The 22012-nt window shown below is 40.9% G+C and overlaps 1 protein-coding gene and 1 pseudogene across 2 annotated transcripts in view; one reads left to right on the plus strand and one right to left on the minus strand.

Moving 5' to 3' along the window:
- GAD1 (glutamate decarboxylase 1) overlaps window positions 1-14498 on the plus strand; it is a 42023-nt gene extending 27525 nt beyond the window's left edge. For both annotated transcript variants that reach the window (XM_041773503.1, XM_041773501.1), the window contains exons 10-17: window positions 195-249; window positions 1976-2092; window positions 3254-3318; window positions 6685-6763; window positions 7887-8036; window positions 9922-10029; window positions 12172-12261; window positions 13051-14498. In XM_041773503.1, coding sequence (XP_041629437.1) covers window positions 195-249; window positions 1976-2092; window positions 3254-3318; window positions 6685-6763; window positions 7887-8036; window positions 9922-10029; window positions 12172-12261; window positions 13051-13224 — 838 coding nt within the window. In that variant the 3' untranslated portion in view covers window positions 13225-14498. The remainder of the gene's footprint in view (window positions 1-194; window positions 250-1975; window positions 2093-3253; window positions 3319-6684; window positions 6764-7886; window positions 8037-9921; window positions 10030-12171; window positions 12262-13050) is intronic.
- Window positions 14499-20285: 5787 nt separating this feature from the next.
- LOC121501453 lies at window positions 20286-20761 on the minus strand (annotated as a pseudogene).
- Between the last annotated feature and the right edge of the window lie 1251 nt (window positions 20762-22012).

Here is a 22012-nt window from a genome sequence, read left to right on the forward strand (position 1 = left end):
TTGATGTATTAAATGTGTTCATCTGTTAAATTTGTTTTATTGTGCTTAAGCACTGACTCAGTACAGTGTGCCAAGCTGCTAATGGTCTGTTGAAAATATCCGATTAAATTACTTTTTGCTGCTGCTGAAGTTTTTTTCATGTGCAATCTCATTGATTCTTCATTTTAATTTCTCTTCCTTTATAATAATTACAGGGGGAAGATAATTCCAGCTGATTTAGAGGCAAAAATTCTTGAAGCCAAGCAAAAGGTATGTATGTACTCTGTGGTGCACCTAAACTCTAGTGAATACAAATTTTTACAAATATCTTCTTTCTGCCAATAAAAGTCTTTGATAATATAAGAGGTAATTTTATTATGTTTCTAAAATTATATTCTCAGGTATTTGCTTATTTCCAACTTATGAGATGATTGCACTTTAAAGCTCTGTCTATACAATATCATTTTTTTTAGAAAAATGAGAAATTCAGTCTTAATTAAGCCACTTGTCCTATCTTTATTATGCCGAGTGATTAGTTTGATGTACTTCAATAAATCCACTACCCAAGCATCATGAAGATACAGCCTAATTGAGCTTTTCACTTGCTACTTGTTAGGTATAATCTCATTTTAACAAATACCATTTTAGCTTAGGCTTCTGTTTGGCAAAATGCTTCCATGCCCTGGCAGATGGCCCATGGTACTTGGTGAATCCAGCCTCAATAAATTCTATTAAACAAAAAAAAATCTCACAGAACAGATGTATCCACAAGATGCTGCCAGGTAGCTGTCAGGCATTTCCCAACTCCTTGTTTTGGTTAAACCCTTGTACCTCATTCTCTAGCTGTAGCTGTTTTTGCTGGTCGGTAGAGGAGATGGATGGAAATTCCGCTAGGATGGAGCAAGGGGCATGGGTGAAGCTGAGCTTGAAAAAACCCAGGACTGCTAGAGTCCCTTAAGCTTGTATTAGCCCTGTTACTCCACTTACTTATGTATTTCTTGTTCACATCAAAATTTTACTGTGTCCATTATTTGTGAATGTTTCTGCTTCTACCATGTTTTAAATAAACGAGCAATGCTAGGGACGCCTGGGTGGCTCAGTCACATGAGCTTCTGCCTTTGGCTCAGGTTATGATCCAGGGTCCTGGGATTCAGTCCAGCATCCGGCATCCGGCTCCTTGCTTCCCTGCTCAGTGGGGAGTCTCCCTCTGCAGCTCCTCCTGCTTGTGTTCTCTCACTCTCTCTGTCAAATAAATAAATAAAATCTTGTAAAAAATAAAAAATAAATAATGCTTCAGTATAATGATTACGCCAGTATACTTAGAGCAACAGAGCTTTGTAATACCCGGATGATGTTCAGCGCTACCTGCCCATCACTCCAAACATTTATTTTTCTTTAAAGATTTAATTTATTTATTCATGAGAGACACACAGAGAGAGGCAGAGACACAGGCAGAGGGAGAAGCAGGCTCCGCGCAGGGAGCCCGACGTGGGACTCGATCCTGGGTCTCCAGGATCATGCCCTGGGCCGAAGGTGGCGCTAAACCGCTGGGCCACCTGGGCTGCCCCCAAACATTTATTATTACTCTTTCCTGCTTTACTGTTTGCCATGGAACTTATCACTATTGAACATGCTGTGTATTTTGCTTATTTAATTTTGATTGTTGTTTGTCACACACACACACACACACACACACACACACACACACACACTGACTAGAATGTTAACTCCACAGGACAGAAATCTCCTTCTGTAGTGCTGACAGCTGTATTCCCTTGCAGCTCTACAACAGGGCCTGGCACATAAATGTCCCTCAAAATCTGTTTGTTGAATGAATGAGTAAATGGACCAACAAAGCATTTTCCCAGAGACAGTGTCTGACATCACGTCAGCTTAGCTGATCTCTGTCAGAAAGAAATGCCACGGCAGTTCTTCTACTTCATGTGGAAAGGAGAGGGTTGGAAAGACTAATCAGCCTGTCTCTCTTCCCTTATAGGGATATGTTCCTCTTTATGTCAATGCAACTGCTGGCACGACTGTGTATGGGGCTTTTGATCCGATACAGGAGATTGCAGATATATGTGAGAAATATAACCTATGGCTGCATGTCGATGTAAGTGCTGGAACTCAGAGTGGCCAGTCCATTTGGGGGTGGCAACAGCTCTGCTTTATGATTTGCCACAAGCTTCTCCCAGTGCCCCAGCCGGTGCTCTCTACACATCACATTAGCTCAGCCCTTCTGTGGCCTCTAGCTGGCCATTCATGACAAGTACATACTATGGGCCCGTACATCTTCTAGGACTCACCTAGCTGCTCACTGGCCCACCACCGTCTTCTGTGGTTCTTGTGAGAATACAGTCCCCACCACCTTTCCAGGAAGCTTTTGTCTAGAAAATAGCTGCACAGTGGAATTTAGCTGGTTTCAGAGCGAAAAATGTCTAAGATACGATGTAGACAAAGTAGCCATGAATCCAGAAACTCATCTACCTGCCTTCAATCCAGTCATCTATGACACTTCTCAAAAAAAAAAAAAACAAAAAAAACATGTATCTGGTACATGTAAAAAAAAAAAACAAAAAAAAACGTCCTATGAGGAAGGTGTTATCAACCAAGAGATTTAGTCCCAAATTTTCCCAGGAACATAGAGACTGGGTATATTTTTTCTTTTTTCTCTTTCCATGATCTTATGGCTATAACTTCTCATAACTGGATAGTTGGGTAATCTGCCCAACTGTTGAGCACATGACCACCAAAGGCCGCTCTTGTGTCATGTGGCATCCCAAGCTATTCAGTCAACTAGCATCAGGGCACCCACAAAAATGTCTAACTCTTGTGGAGAGACCCCCAAGCCCGGCATAGCTGCTGCCTTCTGAGTTTTATCAGGAGCCCTTAGAATTCTACCCCAGGGAGAATCAGATGGCGCGCCCTGTCCTTTGTGTCACTTCCAGAGCCATGCTGGGGCTCACTGAGTGCCCCTGGCTTTCCGCAGTACTCTGGGCCTTTGGGTCTTGGTACCATAGACTCAGGCCCGATTTACCTGCATCATTCACACCACTGCTCTGAGGTTAACCTGGAGGAACTTTTGGAGAAGAAGTGACAGATGATAAATAGTTAGAACTGCCCCTGGTTGAACCATCAGTGTGGGTGCCTTTTGTCAAACAAACTCAACGTTTTTCACCATTTCCCTTCTCTTTCACATTTCACTAGGGGTGTGGAGTGATTGTTTGGGGATTCTAAAATGTCACTACTCCCCCTCCTGTCTCTGCCCCCACAGGCTGCCTGGGGCGGTGGGCTGCTCATGTCCCAGAAGCACCGCCACAAACTCAGCGGCATAGAAAGGTAAGGGCCTGAGCTCAGGGCCGCCTTCCATTCAGGCCATCAAACATGCTGCGCGGCCCAGTCCCCTGATGTTCTCTACCCCGATTCCCAACGTCTTATTTCAATCTAAGTCCACTTTAGTTCAGTAGGCATTTATTGAGCAATTACTGTATTCGAGGCACTGGGGAACCAAACATGATTCCCAGTCAAAGGAGTCTTCAGTGAGCTCACAATAGAGGAAAAACAGTTACAACACAACGTGATAAGCACAACGACAGGTGTGATTGCTAGGAGGCCGGGTGGTAGAGAAGAGAAGGTAGGCGGGGACCTAAGGGCTAAATGAGAGTTAGCCAAGGGCACAGAAATGGGCACTGGTTCAGTCCACTCTTCTTTCTCATTTAATTTACTGCTGAGAACACGATAGAACACTCAGTTGATCTAACTAATTTATTTTCTTTGCTCACTGTTTAAGTTTAGCAGGTGGTTCTAAGCCAAATATGATTGTGTTTTCTAGTTCTACTTTTTATTTTTTCTGGCCCAGTACCTGAGCCATTTCTGCACAAGCTCCCAACATGAAACCCTCACCCCCACCCCTTTGTTTCCTGTCCTCAATTACTGAGTTTACTTGGTGGGTGGTCAAATCCTCTGACATGTTTGGATCTTGCACCCATTGCGAATGGCAGTCCCCTCTGCTGTCACCTACAGTGGCTGAGGAGGCAAAGAAGGTTACCCAGAGGAGCACCGAGGCATCAAAACCCATCTGGGCTTTTCCCAAGACACTGATTGCTGCTAGGACACTCCCACCTCCACCCAGAAGAACCAGGCCCCTACCCCGCCAGCTAGAATAAGGATCATTTCTTGTGTTCACTTGCTAACCTGGCACATTTCATATCAGGAACAGAAGCTTCTGATTAGAGAGAATGCAGTCATAAGCCAAATATGACTTTAACCTGGCTCCAAAATATTGATCCAGAATGAACTCACCTTGATTCATTCATTCATTCAGCAAATATTTCCTGAGCACCTATCACGAGCCAGGCAGCCATGAATGTGAATACTCAGTTACCTGCCTTCAGTCCAGCCACCTGTGGCACTTTTCTATGAAAAAATATGTATCTGGTACATGTAGGAAAAATAAGGCAGTTTCTAAAAAGCATTATCAACGAAGGGATTTACCTTCCTGAAGCTTCCTGTCCAGTGGAAGGATGATGACAGAAATGGGGGTAACTTGTTTAAAGTTACACATCAGTGTTTATCCATGAACAGATATTTAGTCTGTGTCATAGTAAAGAAAAACAAAGCAGAGTTAGGGTAACAGTGAGGACAAAGGCATGCTATCTGAGACGGGGTAGTCAGAGGCCTTCCTGAGGATGTGACATTTCAGCAGATCCTGGGATAAAGGGGGACAGGAAGCAAGGATACATACAAGAGCATTCCAGATGGTAAAAGGGCAAGTGCAAAGGCCCTGAAGTAGGGCTGTTCTTGGCAAGTTGGAGGACCATCAAAGAGGCCGGTGTGGCTGAAGCAAAGTAGAGAGAGGTGAGAGCAGACGGAGGGAAGAGGTGGACAGGGGGCAGGGAAAGTGCACCAGTGGCTTCTCTCACAGCCAGGACTCTGGCTTGAGTCTCAGGTGCCTCTACTCTGCCTCTTTCCTTCTGGCTCGGTCTTGAAAGGCCAGTGTCAAGGTGAGTGGAGCTGACTCTCTGAAGCATAATCATCGGATAATATAGGAAATGGAGATGAGCCAATCCAACTGTACGTTAGATTTTTCAGGCCATTTTCATTTTCCATCTTTTGAGTCTAGGAAAACCTGAAAGGTTTAGCTTTTCCTAACATCTTATAGCACATATGTCTTCTGAAGGAAATTGAATCCATATCATGTCTTTATGATTTTACATTTGTAACAGCCAAGAATCATTTGCTTCAGTCCTCTAGGACATTCAAAAAACCATTTAAGACATTTTTTGAGACCTAAATACATTTTTTTAAAGAGTCAGTGAATGATAGCTATGAGAAAATTGATTAAATGCCCTGCCTTTTAAATATGGCTTGACACTGATGATTTTTACTAAGATAAACATTTAGTCACCTTTTCAAAGAATTCATCACAGGGCTCTTTCACAAAGGTTATTGTACTATGTGCAAAGGGGCAAAAGTACTTCAGGACTTACTTCTCCTCGAAACACAGTACACACCCTAGAGTCACATAGACACTAAATTATTTTCCGCCTAAAGGACCTCAGCAGAATGAAGAGGTTAAAAATTCACAGCAAGGATTTAGCTCTAGGGAGGACAGAGGCAGTATAGTTCAGAGCCAATTGCTGTGCCTGGGGAAAAAATCCTTCACAGGTATTAAGGTGCAGAGGCCAGCTGTGGGCCAGCCCATGTTGGGAGGAGTCTGGAAACCACTGGAGCAAGTTACCCCCGTTCCTGTCATCATAGACTGTACCGACTTGTCTCTGTGATGGCTTAGCTAGCCTGCTCCTTAACCCTTTTATTGTGTCTGAACGACTGCTGTGGTTGCTAGGAAACCATGTTTGTTCAGCTACCACTGCAGCCTACACTGGCAATATCAGGTTCATTTGGCACTTAAACAATGCTGCTAAGTAGTCAGAACCTTGAATTACCTAAATGATCCTTGCTTTTAGGTGTCACTCTTCATACCACCTCATAAGCAGGTAGGTCAGCATTGCCAGCCCATTTTATAAATAAGAACAGGAAGGTAGAAAGAAGCCAGGGTCTGGCTCCTAGAGGGAGTCAGGCTAGCGAAGAGTTGTGAGCACTGGCCCTGTAGTCAGACTCCTTAGACTTGAATCTTGGCTCTGGCACTTCCCAGCTGTTTGACTTTGGGTATTTAACCCTTTCATGCTTCTGTTTCTCCATGTAAAATAGAGGTAATGATAGTCCCTGCCTCGCAGGGTTGTTGTGAGAATTAGATATTCCAAGAATGGTTATTAGCATTTTGTATTTATCCTTTATCAACTTCTGTGAGGCAGATGCTATTCTCCCCATTTTACAGATGGGAAAGCCGAGGCACAGAGAAGTTATGTTACTTGCCCAAACTAGCAAATGGCAGAGCCAGCATTCACACTTGGACAGTCTGGCTCCAAAGCCTGAGTTCTTAACCACTGAGATCATGCCTGCGAAGCTCTCAGGACAACAGGACACGTCATAAACACTCTTCATAAATGTTAGCTGTTATTAATAGCCGTTATTTAGAAGAGGCAGTCTGCAACCCAGGACCCTGAGACTGGCCAATCTAGGGGGCGAGGCATCGAAAATGTACACTGGCTCCAGTTGCAACGGGTTGCATTTTCCTCAAGAGGACAGTTGCGTCTTGCTGACTCCTGCGCCTTCTCCTCAGAGCATATCATGTGCTTCTTTCAGGGCCAACTCAGTCACCTGGAACCCTCACAAGATGATGGGCGTGCTGTTGCAGTGCTCTGCCATTCTTGTCAAGGAAAAGGTCTGTGCTCCCTCCAAAGATGAGCCGGCAGCCTGAATGTCCTTTATGAGGCACAAGAAGAGAAGAGCATAGGGTTTGGGGGAGGGGGGTTTGCTTTCTTACTGTACTTGCTAGACACTGAGGTTGACAGCCCCACTGAGACTACCATTGCTGTCCTTCCTGCCCTTGCGTCTCAGCCTCCAGCCAGCTCCTGCCTCTTCTGGGCTCTCGCCCTCCACTGCCCTTCCTACTACTGTTCAGTCTCAGGGCCCTGCCCGTGACCAAAACTATAAGGGCATCATTTCATTGCTCATTCCTTCGTGTTTGGACAGGCAAAAGTGAAAGCCATTGGGTGAGCCACCAACTCTCATCTCAGTGAGTACAAAGAGCTCTCCCTGGAACATACTATAGGTCCTTAGCATGAATTTGTGGTCCGAAGAGCTGAGGTCAGTTGGGAATAACTGCAAATGTCAACTTAGAGCAACAAGGAATGTTGGCTAAAAAGCTTCTGTAAATGAGTTAGTTCTTTAAGCATCTAGTAATGGGACCCTGCTCTCAAAAGCACTGTTGCTCCGGTAAAATGTTTGCACACTGAGGCTATTCCAAAAATCTGTCTCCAACTTGTAGGAGCCGGAACCTACCCAAACTCTTTACTACTTTCCTAATAGAGTGTCTGTTAACAGTACAGGAGATCCTGGAAAAGACTAGAAGACTTTGGGTGGGGTGGTGGGGCAGTGCTTGGAGGGAGGAAAATTTTTCACAGCATGAGACTATCTCCAGCCACTGCAGGAATTTTATATCCCCAGCCCCTGTCCACTGAATGCCATAGCACTTCCTGGTCTTGGAAACAACCCAACACTCCCACACACATTTCTAAATGCCCCCTAGAGGGACAGTGGATCCCTTGTTGTAAGCATCTGAGACAAAAAATCATTTTCTAATCAGAGTAACCGAGAGAAAGGGGCAAAGGTGTTTTCCAGGGGTGGTTTTCAAGAAAGACATCAGAACAAATGGAAGGCCCCTAAAGACATGAGAAGAAAGGTCACATGTGATCCCAAGTCCCTCCTTCCACCAGCCCTGTTTCAAAGTCATTTACATCTCTGCTATGAATACAGATGCAAACTCATCTTGATTTTCACAATAGGGTATACTCCAAGGATGCAACCAGATGTGTGCAGGATACCTTTTTCAGCCAGACAAGCAGTATGATGTCTCTTACGACACTGGGGACAAGGCAATCCAGTGTGGTCGCCACGTGGACATTTTCAAGTTCTGGCTGATGTGGAAAGCAAAGGTATGAAGGAGAGAATTCAGGAAATAGAGCAGAAATGCAATCTGCATAGGCTGCCTGGCAAAAGAGAGGCAAAGATATATCACAGATAATTTAATATGTGTGCAATCAATATCTAGATAATTGAGTTAACTATATTTTCTTTGTTTGCAAATGAGATCACTTTATCCTTTATGTCAAAATCTCCCTCCTTCCATTCAGTCTCCTCAATTTGAATTAACATGAAGTTTTCTTGTAACTTTCTCTTATAACAACTAAAACTTTGGCCAAGATAGAGACTTCCTCTGTAATCCTTAGGGATGCTGAAATTATATAGTGCAGATATAGAGAATGTAAGATTATTTGTACTTTATATGCTATTTTGGAAAATCGCATGCTTTATGCTGAGAAATCCTACTGCTAGACTAAGGCATGCCACATCTATATTTATCAATCTTTTGGGGTGCATTTCTGTATCTAGAAAAAAAAGCAGACAATTGAAATTTCCCTCTAAATATGGGTAGGGGAGAGGATTTTGACTATTGTTTCAAAAGTATTTGTATGCAATCAATTAAGGCAATTTTGATTTCACGGCTTTATATTGCAACCATTGTTTTGATTCACCTCCTGTAAATTTTAATAATTTCCACATTTAAGATTGTATCTACTAATACCAAAACAACAAGGTTTTCCAGCAATATATCTAGTCAAATGTTTTTTCTGTAGGAAGGATTTGATGGATTATTAGTTTTTTTCCTCATTAAGTCATTTTGTCTTAATATAGATATAGCCTGATTTCTACCACAAAGCAATTGTGGGTATTTTACACATATAAATAGCCATGAATTCATTTTGCCCAAAATAACCTCTTGAACCATCTGCCAGGAGTTTGGCTCATAGTGAATTGATGGCTGAGGTGGGGCCCTGGTGCTGGCTTCTTTCTCAAGTGGAAAGTGGACTAGCCAAGGAATCACACTCAGCAGTGACTACTTGGGGAGGCTCATGCTTTGCCTATGTTGGACCCTGCCCTGGCCCATTAACAACCTACAAACCAGCCTTGCGCATCTGTTCGCCTTGTTAACACCAACCCATTCAACAACCCCATGCTGTTGTTATTAATCAGCCGTGCTGGCTTTTGAAACTCACGCTCAACCAGTTTGTCAATAGCTGGAGCTATTGCAATCTTAGGGCATGTCCTGAGACTGGTAGCTTCCCCACCCGCCTGCCTGCTTGACACCAGAAAGGGATAATACTGTATTATGTGGAAGGTAGCCTCCCAGGGAGGATGGGGACATGCTCGGCTAGGACTTACTGCTGGGGAAGGTGGGTGCTAAAGCAGTATTTCACAAACTCCATGGTGAAGAACCAGTTGTTTTTTTTTTTAACCTATCATGGACCAATACAATAGATGATGAGGAATTGACAGAAACATTAAAGCTTAAACATTAGTTTTTTAAACTAGAGTTCGTAGACATAAAATTACTGTCAAATGCTGTTAAATATTTTTACTGCTTAATCTCAATTTCTGTTCTCAAATTATCATGCACCAGTCGTAGTTTATGGACTGGCCTCATTCCATAGGTCACACTTTGAGCAGCACTATCCTAAAGCAAACTAACAATAGGCTTCAAGCCCAGGTTGTGGGTAAGTAGAGGGAAGCTACAAGCCCTATTGAGACTTGCTGCCCAGAGACTAGAGCACCTTCAAAAGAGAATAGACGTACTTCATCTTCTCGTTTGCAAGGCCTGAAGAAACTGCACTCATTGAATTAGGTAGCTCTTCTAACCATCTTCAAGGATACTCTGGTAGATATTTCCAGTAGACAGGGTCAGCGTAGCTTTCTCAAATGCTCATCACAGGAAAATGCAACCCATTACCAACACACATGCCTTTTCTTTTCCTAAACCAGGGCACAGTGGGATTTGAAAATCAGATCAACAAATGCTTGGAATTGGCCGAATACCTCTATGCCAAGATTAAAAACAGAGAAGAATTTGAGATGGTTTTCGACGGTGAGGTAAGTTGTCATCATAGACTAGATGCACAGCATTTCCAGAAAATCTCGTGAGGGATGCTCCCGAAGCCATATTTACCCACATTGCCAGAAGCTGCTTCTGAATTTTTATTTTTTAATGTACTCTTCATTTAATTCCCTCTGTGTCTATGAGCTTCTCTTTTGATAGCATTGGGATGACTTTTGCCCTTGGTCTTTTCTAAAATGGTACAGCTCTTGACCAGCCCTTTGCAGACAAGAGGCCTTTGCTTGGCGTATTTGAATCCTTTATTTTTCCTGGGTATGTCTTATTATTGTGTTGAACCTGCATGATAAATTATTTCTCAGTTCCAGGAAGTTCATAAGATACATGTATCTTTGTCTCCCAAGACTGGATCTAAAATGAAGTTCTACTTTACATAAATTCATTATGAGGAGAGCAAGATAAAATTGTTTCTGCCCTGGGGCACCTGGGTGGCTCAGCTGGTTAAGCATCCTACTCTTAATTTCAGTTCAGGTCATGATCTCAGGGCTGTGAGTTCAAGCCCAGCATCTGGCTCACCTGGTGGGCGTGCAGCCTGTGTAAGATCTCTCTCCCTCTCCCTCTCCCTCTGCCCTTCCCCTCCTCCCCTCACCTCAAAAAAATTTTTTGTTGTTTCAGCCCTGAGTTCATATCCACATTGCACACAATAAGGACCTTGTCTTACTACTATTGACTGAATGCTTGCCGTGTGCCGGATTCCAGGCCATAAACTGGGTTATATAGTAGTGACCAAAACTGACACTGTCTCTGCCCTAATAGAGCTCACAGTTGGACAAAGAAAGTTGGAAGAGGAGCCGGCATTCAATAAAAGAAAATCCATTCATAAACCAGTATAATATAACACCACCTACATTCAGTTTGGTCTATTCATCAGGCAACCTGAACTATCAGGAACACACTAGAGAGTTACGAAATGAGGAAGAAAAAGCCCTGAGCAGTTCAACTTAATGATACGGTGGTCATGCCTTTCACCTATGGGACCAAACTTGGATCATTTACACTATTTTAAACATTCTAGCAGATTAGAGACAAATGTGATATCTCCAGCCAGTTAGAGGCAGGCAGAGTGATGGCAAACAGCAGCTAGGAAGGAAATTGAAAAATTATGGCAAGAATACAGAAGAACTCGAAAAGGATAGGAGTTTTTAGAGCAAGGACACTAAACAGTTCTAGGCATCTCAGTGAGACTGTCTTACGGTTTAGATGTCATATTAAAGTTCATTATAGTAATCCTGAGTCATCAAGAGAAGACTCAATATCAAAATAATACTCTCATAAAATATTTAGTATGCTCAGCCGAGCATCGTCCATATAAGAGGCACTACAAAATGGCAAGATGGATGACACTCTTTTTTTTAAAAAACTACCCAAATGTAATAGTTTTTTAACACTTCAGTGTTTAAAGGTGGTAACTTTGAGACCCTGAATGGGGTGTCTGGGTGGCTCACTCAGTTGAGCAGCCGTCTCTTGGTTTTGCCTCGGGTCATGTCTCGTGGTCCTGAGATCCAGGTCATAGACTTGGAGTGTGAGAGTGAGCTCTGCATCTGGCTCTGTGCTCAGCCCAGTGGGCTTGTCCTCCTTCCTCCCCCTCTGCCCCTCCCCTCTCTACCCCCCTGCTCCTATCCCCACTTGCTCATACTTTCTTTCTCTCTCTAAAGTAGATAAATGAAATCTTTTTTTAAAAAATGTGGTCTTTGGTCATCTAGAAAATTGGCTATAGGAAACAGCTCTCTTGTCAGATATGACTGGGTAACTAGGCATTTTTCTCCCTAGTATAGAAGTAACATTGCCTTCAAGATGAACTTGAAGCCTCCCCCCCTTTTTTAAGATTTTATTTATTTATTAGAGAGCGAACATGATCAGGGTAGGGGCAGAGGGAGAAGCAGACTCCCTGCTGAGCAGGGAAGATGACGTTGGACTCGATCCCAGGACCATGAGATCATGACCTGAGCTGAAGGCAGATAGTTAACCATCTAAGCCTCCCAGGCACCCCTTGAAGCCCTTTTTAAAACACATATATATTTTTGATCTGAGAGCCTCCCACCAAAGGTACATAAAGGTTTGGGAACAGATTTCTTTCAAGTTCTCATAATTTTCTGGTTTGTTTCTGAAAATCTCTGCAGCCTGAGCATACAAACGTCTGTTTCTGGTATATTCCACAAAGCCTCAGGGGCATTCCAGATAGCCCTGAACGACGGGAAAAACTACACAGGGTATGGAATCTCTCCTTGTCTCATCTAACCCTCTACAATTTCTGACTGGTCAGAACATCCATACTTTAATGTGTCCTTCTTATGGAGGAGAAATAACAAAATAAAGACTTGGGGTGGTAGGGAGCCATCTTGTTATATTCTCTCTGAATCTGGATTATCCCTTGACTGAGATTCAGACACAGGGGGGACCTCTAAAGGACGCATCCCTGCCTTAAGTTGATGGGGCTGTATGTGGGGCAATTGAATGATATACCTATTCCTAGGAACTTCCAAATTAAGTTTGTCTATTAAAACGTCTTTTACTAAGGTCAAGTCCACTCTAATGCTGATTCATTCTAGCCATTGATTTCTATATCCAGTTTATTATTTGTAGATGTTGGTATTAGTATTTAATTTATGTAATATCTCATTCATCTAACAAAATATTCACTGAGCGTAGTCTGTGTGCCAGGCAGTATCCTGGGCTCTGGATTATTCAGAAGACTTAATTTGTGTTGTAGCCCTTAAGAATTTTTTGTTTTTGTTTTTCATTTTATCATTGTTCTATGACTGGCTTTCAAAATTCAGTCACACAGTAGTTTCTGAGGGATTTATGATTGGGTAGATAGACTCAGTCATTGGATATTAACCACAAAAGAAACTTGTATAAAATATTTGCCTTTATGCCAGTATAAATGCAGAGAGTGAAGCCAATTGCTCTTTCTTTCAACTAAGAAATGGGTTGCGTTGTTGAAAAGAGAATGGTGTTAAGACTGGTCTTGAGTTTTGTTTTATGCTTTCCATCACAAGGTGGCTCCCAAAATCAAAGCCCTGATGATGGAGTCTGGCACAACGATGGTTGGCTACCAGCCTCAGGGGGACAAGGCCAACTTTTTCCGGATGGTCATCTCGAACCCAGCTGCTACACAGTCTGATATTGACTTCCTCATTGAGGAGATAGAAAGACTGGGCCAGGATCTGTAATTGGCCTCTACAGAACACAAGTTTATGGGAGTCCCCTTTCCTTCCGGCACTCTAGGACAACCTCCATAAATTGCTGAAACACATAGGCTATCTCACTGAGGGAAAATATAATATCTTGAAGAATACTGTTTAAACCTTACTTAAGCTTGTTATAGTTAGTAGGAAATAACGTTCTTTTTAAAAAGTTGCACATTAGGAACACAGTATATATGTACAGTTATATATACCTCTCTATATGTATATGTATGTATAGTGAGTGTGGCTTGGTGATAGATCACAGCATGTCTCCCACTCCAAGAAAATTAACTTTACCTTCAGCAGTTACTGAGGGCCAAACATGCTGCAAACCAGCTTGCCCAACAATCCCAGGAAAGATGTTTTTCAAGACATTGTCACAGGGACCAAGGGACATACTGTTGGCGAGAGTTGACCTCGTCGTCAGTGTTTCTCCTGCCTGAGGTGATGACAGATGAGACAAAGTACCACTAGCTGACAAGAGTCACACCCTCTCCATTAGTACCCTGTTAAGGGAAAATCATAGCAGAGTCATTGCTACAGGTATACTGTTGTTGTATTTTTAGAGACTAATTTGTGCAGAATTGTGTATATTTCTGTTGTCTGACCTTTTGGGGGTAGGGGAAGAACACATGTAATGATTTCAAGGACTGTTTAAATTGTAGGTAAATGAAATAATTCCTTATTTATATTCAGAGATTTACCATGTTAAAGAGGCGTCTTGTATTTTCTTCCCATTTGTAATGTATCTTATTTATATATATTAATGCAGTAAGTTCAGAAAACTGTTTATGGTATTTTCGTGCATTTGTGAGCCAAAGAAAAAAGATTAAAATTAGTGAGACTTGTATTTATATTAGAGTACCCTTAAAATAATGACCGAAGCATCAGTTTACTGTCTGTAAGAGAATTCTGATACTGTACATAGAGTCATCTATATGGAAATCCCTGACTTAAATAGCATCTGCTCTTCTATTACCCTCTCTGTCTGGCTGTATGTCTGGTGTTCTCAATGCTTTTCTAGTAACCGTTGGATAATAACTAGATCTCCTGTAATTTTGTAGTAGTTCATGACCAATCTCTGTGACTCGCTTAGCTCAAACCTAAGGCACCGTTTCCGAAGACCTTCTGAAGAGCTCCGATAAATTGACCAGGCTCACAACTGTTTCTGAGGAAAGGAAATTCACACTGTGCGTTTTAGAGTATGCAAGAAGAATATAAATAAATAAAAAATATTCTCCATGGAGAATTTGAACAAACTTTTCTTCTAGTTTGTGTTTCAGACACAGAGCCTTCCAGGGATGGTTACAGACTCCCCTTTCCACCAGCTGCCTTTAGGTGATGGGAACTACCCTTCTTAAGCTGGGACTTACCCCACTGTCACAGGTGCCCAAACCCCTGACCTATAAAATCATTATAATTGCAATTAAATAAAATTTGCAATTCAAGCCGGGGGGGTGGGGGGTCGGGGGGAACCATCCTTGTTTATAATTTCCTATTTGCATCGTGGAGTTCCATTCATGCAGCCATTCAAAACCTGTCTTCTTCCTCTGTCGCAGGCACTGTCCTGGGCCCTGGGGTTACAGCGATGTGCATGGCAGACAAATTTTCCTTCTAATGGGGACCTTGCAGCATTTGGCCTCCGTGGTGTCTGAATACCTCTAAGATCACGGAATCGTGCCTTGCTGCTGCTGCTCATGCTTGCACAGTGGGCCCGGTTCACTTTTTCAGGACGTATGTCTTGGTCCTGGATCATTGGGAAATAGGTCCCACTTTCTACAACATTCTATTAAGTTATAATAATATTATTTCACTCATTTGGAATACAAGGAGCTCTCTATTCAGCATGTGGAGGGATTAGTCCTTTGTAATAAGTGTGCTAATTGCACACATAGCTGTTGTAGTATACAGAGCAGGTTCCACAGGGAGATGATCATAAAGTCACTTTATTCTTTCTGCCACTGTCCCTTCCAATCCCCTCTGTGGTTTGATTCTTTCCATGCCCAGTTTGAATTCAGGTTAATCCCATAGCTTTTCTGGTCTCTCTGTTACAAGAACAGTTTCATTTGAGCAGTCAAATGTTCAGCTCAGTGTAATAAGGAAGACTAAGTTTTTATACAACAGAGTCTCTGCCCTCCCTGGGTCGGGCACTGTTTGAGGCTGCAGCTCTACGGTGGTAGGGGGAGAAAGGCTGGCAGTAGGACGAGGTCAGCTTCTTTTTTTTTTTTTTTCTTTCTTTCTTTCTTTCTTTCTTTCTTTCTTTCTTCTTCTTCTTTCTTTCTTTCTTTCTTTCTTTCTTTCTTTCTTTTTTAACTCTTTCAGCTCATCTCTGTTCCCTAGCTACTCCATTTCCTGGAGGGGCAGAGAGGTTTAAGCAAGAAAGGGACAATTTGGGTAGCTGATAAATTCTCATCTAGCATCAGGGCCTCTAGTCCATGAGATTTTTTTTTCTAATGGGACCATTTGGGGGTAAGGGGGATGGGGATTTTTCTTTTATTAAGTTAAGTCTAAGATACAATGAAATTCGTTCTTTATAGTATACTGTGTATAGTATTCTGTGAGTTCTGATGAAGTCATTCAGTCATGAGTCAATCAAGATCTAGAACAGTCCATCACAACAATACATTTCCCCGTGTCCCCTAATATGCAACACCTCTCCCAACCCCTAATTCCAGGCAACTTCTGGTTTGTTTTCTGTTCCTAGAATTTTGCCTTTGCCATCATGTAAATGGAATCATATACTATGCAACCTTTTGAATCTGGTTTGTTTCACTTATTGCAATGCATGTGAAATTCATCCTTGCTGTAGTCTGCATCAGTTGTTGGTTCCTTTTGTTACTGCATAGCGTTCCATTTGTATGGATGTACCAGTGTGTTTATCCATTTCCCCACAGAGGGAAATTTGGGTTGTTTGCATTTTAGGGAAATTTTTTTTCTTTTTTTTCACTTACTTGTGAACATAGGCTTTCATTTAACCAAGTAAACCCCTATGTATAGGATTGCTAGATCATATGGTATTGCCTTTAACTTTATAAGAAACTCCTATACTGTTTTCAAGGTGGCCGTACCATTTTGCATTCTCACCAACAATGTACAAATTTTCCAGTTGCTCTGTACTCTCACTGATAGTTGGTATTTAAAAAAATTTTTAAAGACTTTTAGGCTTTCTTTTTTTTTTTTTTTTTGGTTATAGTTTAATTGAGATAAAATTTACATGGCCATATAATTCATCCACTTAAGGTGTACAACTCCCTGGCTCGTAGTATATTCACAGAGCTGTATGTCCATTACCACAATCAATTTTAGAACATTTTCATCGTCCTAAAAAGAAACCTTATACCCATTAGCAGTCACTCTTCATTCCCACACAAACACTCCCTCCAGCCCCTGGAAACCACTAATCTTTCTGTCTACAAATCTGCCTTTTCTAGACACTTCATAGAAATGAAATAACACATTATGTGGTCTTTTGTGACTGCCCTCTTTCACTGAGCAAGTTTTCAAAGTTCATCTATGCTATAGCATTTATCGATACCCCATTGCCTTTATTGCTGAATAATATTCCATTTGGAGATATATTTTATTTACCCATTCATCAGTTAATGGACATTGGCATTGTTTCCATTTTTTGATTATTACAAATAATACTACTAAGAGCTTTCGGGTACAAGTTTTTAAATGAACATATGTTTTCATTCTAATAGTGGTATTTTACTGTAACTTTAATTTGCTTTTTCATGAAGCACCTTTGGCTCATCCCATTGAGGTCCTCCCACCTCATCGCACATGAGGCAGTCAGTGTCTCTTCTGTGACCCCTTAGGCCTCAGACCCTCAGCTCTGGGCTTCTTGGCAATCTACCCTGTCCAAACCTTATGTTGGAAGCCTTGTCTTCAGTCAGTAGCCTTGAGTGGAGTCCCTTTGATTTAAAATCATTATGTGGAATATATAAAGGAGGAGTTTGTTGGCATATAAAGGATGAAGCATGACAACATAGTATTTGAGTACCCACTACTCAGCCAAAGAAATAGAATATTATCAGTACCTTAGAGCTGTCCAACCCATCATGAGCCCTTTCTAACTGGACACTTCCCCTTTCCCAATAAATAATCACTCTACTGAATTTTGTGTTAATCATTCTCTTGTTTTTCTATATAGTTTTACGACATATATATGAGTCATTATTGTTTAGTTTTACCTGGTTTCTTCTTTTAAAAAAATATTTTCTTTATTTATTAATGAGAGACACACAGAGAGAGAGAGGGGCAGAGACACAGGCAGAGGGAGAAGCAGAGAGCTCGACGTGGGACTCGATCCCGGGTCTCCAGGATCCGGCCCTGGGCTGAAGGCGGCGCTAAACCGCTGAGCCACCCGGGCTGCCCTTTACCTGGTTTCACACTTCCTAGAAATATAGTAATACAGAATATATGTACTTCTGTGATCTTTCTATTCAACATTATGATTTTGTAGGACCAGAGCTAACCTATAGAGGGTCTTTGTGCAGTTTTTAAAAATTTAAAAAGCACCCCTCCCTTCAGGGACAGGCATTCCTGTGCCAGTGTGCACAGCTTGGCACACGGAGCATGGAATAGATCTCAGTGCCTACTGAACCCATTGCCACAGCCTGCAATCACAGTCATACGTGGTAGCCTCATATTCTTGAGATTTACCTTTGATGATAGTTCCAGCTGGGATTCATTCATTTGAATGGTGATTTCACTGCATGAATATACTTCAGTTGGTTTATCCATTGTATTGGGGGTGGATATATGAATTTTCCTGCCTGTAGGATCAGTGTTGCTATGAGCATTCTTGCACTTGTTGGCTGGTGCACATGTAAAAATTATTTTTCTAAGGTTCATATCTAGAAGTGAAATCACTGGGTCATATTGTTGAACTTTATTAAGTAAAGCAGGGTGGTCATACCAAGTAGCACATCAACCAACAGCACACTGTTCCCTAACCTCACCATCACTTGGCTTAATAATTTTGCCAGTCTAGTGGGTATGAAATAGTATCTCATTGTGGTTTTAATTTGTCTTAGCCTGATTTAAAATGAGGCATCTTTTCTTGTTTTTATGAATCATTTGTGTTCCCTCATCTATGAAATGCCTAAATCATGCCCTTTGTCCAATTTTCAATTGAGTTGTTTGTCTTTTTCTTATAATATTTAGAAGTTCTTCATTCCAAGTCCTAATTGTTTTTGATGATATGTTTGGCAAATATCTTCTCCTAATTTGGAGCTTGAATTTACATCTGATTAATGGTCTTTTTTGAAAACATACGTCCTTATATTTAATGTAGTAAAATTCATCAGCATTTATCTTTACACCTTCTGCTTTTTTGTATGTCTTAAGAAATTCTTCCCTATCCTAAAGTCATAAAGATATTTTCATATATATATTGACTTCTAAGCTTTATGGTTTTATTCCTTTCATATTTAAGTCTCTATTTGTCTTGAATTGATTTTTTTTTTTGTATTTGGTTCTTCTTCAAGAGCAAGAGCTATTATTAGCCCTTTACTCTTCCATATAAATTTCCATATAATTTTAGAATCAATTTATCAAGTTCCACAAAAAAATCCTATTGGAATTTCATTGAATCTGTGGATCAGTTTGAAGAACATCAGCATATTTTCAATATTGAATATAGTAACCATAGTCATAGTACATATCTCTGTTTAACTAGGTCATCTGCAAGGTCTTTCAATAAAGTTTTACAACGGGCATGTACAATTTTTGATAGATTTATTCCTAGGTGCTTTATTTATTTTTTATATTTGTTTATTATTTATGATAGACATAGAGAGAGAGAGGCAGAGACACAGGAGGAGGGAGAAGCAGGCTCCATGCCAGGAGCCTGATGCAGGACTCGATCCCAGGACTCCAGGATCGCACCCTGGGCCAAAGGCAGGCGCTAAACCACTGAGCCACCCAGGGATCCCCTCCTAGGTGCTTTATATTGTTGTTTTGTTAAATGGTATTTTTAAAAATTGAAGTATAATTAACATACAGTATGTATTAGTTTCAGGTGTACAATATATGATTCAACAATTCTGTATGTTACTCAGTGGTGATCATGTTAAGTGTATTCTTAATCCCCTTGATCTATTTCACTTCAAAATGGCATCTTTTAAAAATTACATTTCCTAGGGGCACCTCAGTTGGTTGGGTGTCCAACTCTTGGTTTCAGCTCAGGTAATGACCTCAGGGTTATAAGATTGAGCCCATGTTGAGCTCCACACTCAGCGCCAAGTCTGCTTAAGATTCTCTCTCTCCCCCTCTCTCTGCCCCTCCCCCTGCTCATGCATGCTCTCTCCCTTTCTCTCTAAAAAAATAATTTTTTTAAAAAAACTACATTTTCTAACTGATTGTTGCTGTTGTATACAAATGTAGTTGTCTTTGGGGTAATGATTTTGTACCAGAAAGCTTGCTAAAAGTCAAGTAATTTTGGTTCTTTAGTGTTTTCCAAATAGGGAAATATACCATCTATGGATAATGACAGCTTTATTTATTCCCTTTTGATCTGTATACCTTCCCCCATCCCTTTTCCCTGATACACTGCACTGGCCAGGATATGTGGTACAACAAAGAAAAGAAATGTTGGTAGCGGGCACGCTTGCCTTAATCCTGATACTAGAGGGAATGCTTTCACCAGCCATCATTTAGTTTTATGTTTCCTTTAGGTTTTTTCATAGATGCCCTTTATTGGGTTAAAGAAATTTCTTTTTATTCCTATCTTGCTAATAAATGTTTAATTAATGTTATATTATTCATACAAATTTTGTTTTCATAACTTATCTTTTTTTTAACTAAAAGAGTTGGCGATTTTATTTCCACATTTCACAATACAAATGAATATTGCTTTTTTTTTTTTTTTTTTTGGTCCCACTACTCCCCTACCAAAACCATTCTCTCTTTGATAGGAAGGGGGAGCAAATCTTCCTTGTCATGCTGTGAGAAAACACCCAGAATCACAGCACCATGATCTCCTGGTGAAGTAGAACAAGTAATTAAAAAAATGGAAATAAAGAGGCTCCCCTCTCTCCTTATCTGTCTGGTGGAGTAATTCCCAGCCAAGTGGGCACCATCACAGTATGGGTGGGAGGTCTCATCATAGGGGGTCCAGGCATCATTGGCATGTGGCCTCCCTTAGGCAGTCTCATTTCAGGAGCAGGTCCCACTGGCATCATCCCAGGAGGAGGAGGAGGACCCATCATTGGCATCACGGGAAGGTCCCCCACATGGGATGCTGGCATCATACCAGGGGAAGGAGGACCCAGGGGTTGGTGGGCAGGTGGGATCACTGCCCCCACAGGAGGAGAAGCAGCAAATGAAGTAGGAGGTGGCTTTCCTTGTTGAAATGCAGCAATTGTCCTGTTGATAAGGCTCTGAGCCTGCTTTCCCATCCATTTCTGATAGTAGTCTTTCACATTTGCTTTGTGTTTCCTACCACTGTCTTCCTCCCAGATGGAGAATCATGAGGGACGAATGTGTCACAGCAGTTACGTTAAAACTTAGACATGTTGCTCTGTAGGTCATTGGCCACTCCGTCTCGCACCAACCAAAAATGACCTCCATGTCTTTTTCAGTCCGTTTTTGCAAGGTACATTCTTCAGGAATTTTTACATATTTTTAAGTTTTCAGACTTATCAACACAAAGGTGTCCATAATAACCTTTTTTAAAAATATCTGTTGCATCCATAGTTATAGTAGTCACTTTTTCCCTTACAATGGCAATTTTTGTCGCTTTCTTTTTTTTTTTTTTTTTTAAGATTTTCTTTATAACTAATCTCTGCACTCAACATGGGGCATGAACTCACAACCCCAAGATCAAGAGTCACATGCTCTTCCAGCTGAACCAGTCAGGCACCACTTTTCTTTTTTTTTATTGATTAATCGCAGCAGAGGCTTGTCAGTTTCATTAAATTGTTCAGAAAATGTTTGTCTTGGTCAATACTCTCAATTGTATGATTGCTTTTACCTCATTAATTTCTGCATCTATGTTTATGATTTCCTTTCTTCTTCTTTTTTAAGTCTTATCTGCTATAACTTTTTCTAACTTTTCAAGTTCTATACTTGGGCCATTAATTTTGAGCATTTCTTCTTTTCTAATGGAAGTATCTAAGGATAGATATTTCCCTCAGGCATCCATCCCTTTAGCTATACCACAAGTTTTGACACATAATTATTTTGTTATCACTCAATTCTAAATGTGATAGATTTGTCGATTTTCTCTTGTAGTTTAATTTTCACTCTGTTATATTGGGTATAAACAAATTTATAATTGTTATATTTTTCTGGTGATTCATAACTTTTATCATTGTGTGCTGACCCACTTTTTGCCTTCTTTTCTATTTTATCTGATAATACAGCTATACCACATTTCTTTAGTCTTTGGCTAATATACATTTTTTCTCTTTGAATTATAATATCTATCCTTATTTTGAGATGTGTCTCATATAAATAGCTAAATTTTATTATCTTTTTTATTTTTGTCTTTTAACTGAAGGATTTCATTTATTGTGATTACTGGTATATTTGGATTAATTCTACTATGTTATTTTGTGCTATTTGTCCTATCCTTTTTTGTTCTTCTTCTCCTTTTTTTTTTTTTTTGTTCCTCCAGCTTATTTTTATTTTGATAAAATATACCCATAAATTAGGGTTATCTTTTAAAGATTTATTTTTATTTTTTAATAAATTTATTTTTTATTGGTGTTCAATTTACCAACATACAGAATAACACCCAGTGCTCATCCCGTCAAGTGCCCCC

Source organism: Vulpes lagopus, chromosome 11, assembly GCF_018345385.1.
Source record: "Vulpes lagopus strain Blue_001 chromosome 11, ASM1834538v1, whole genome shotgun sequence".
Taxonomy (NCBI): Eukaryota; Metazoa; Chordata; class Mammalia; order Carnivora; family Canidae; genus Vulpes; species Vulpes lagopus.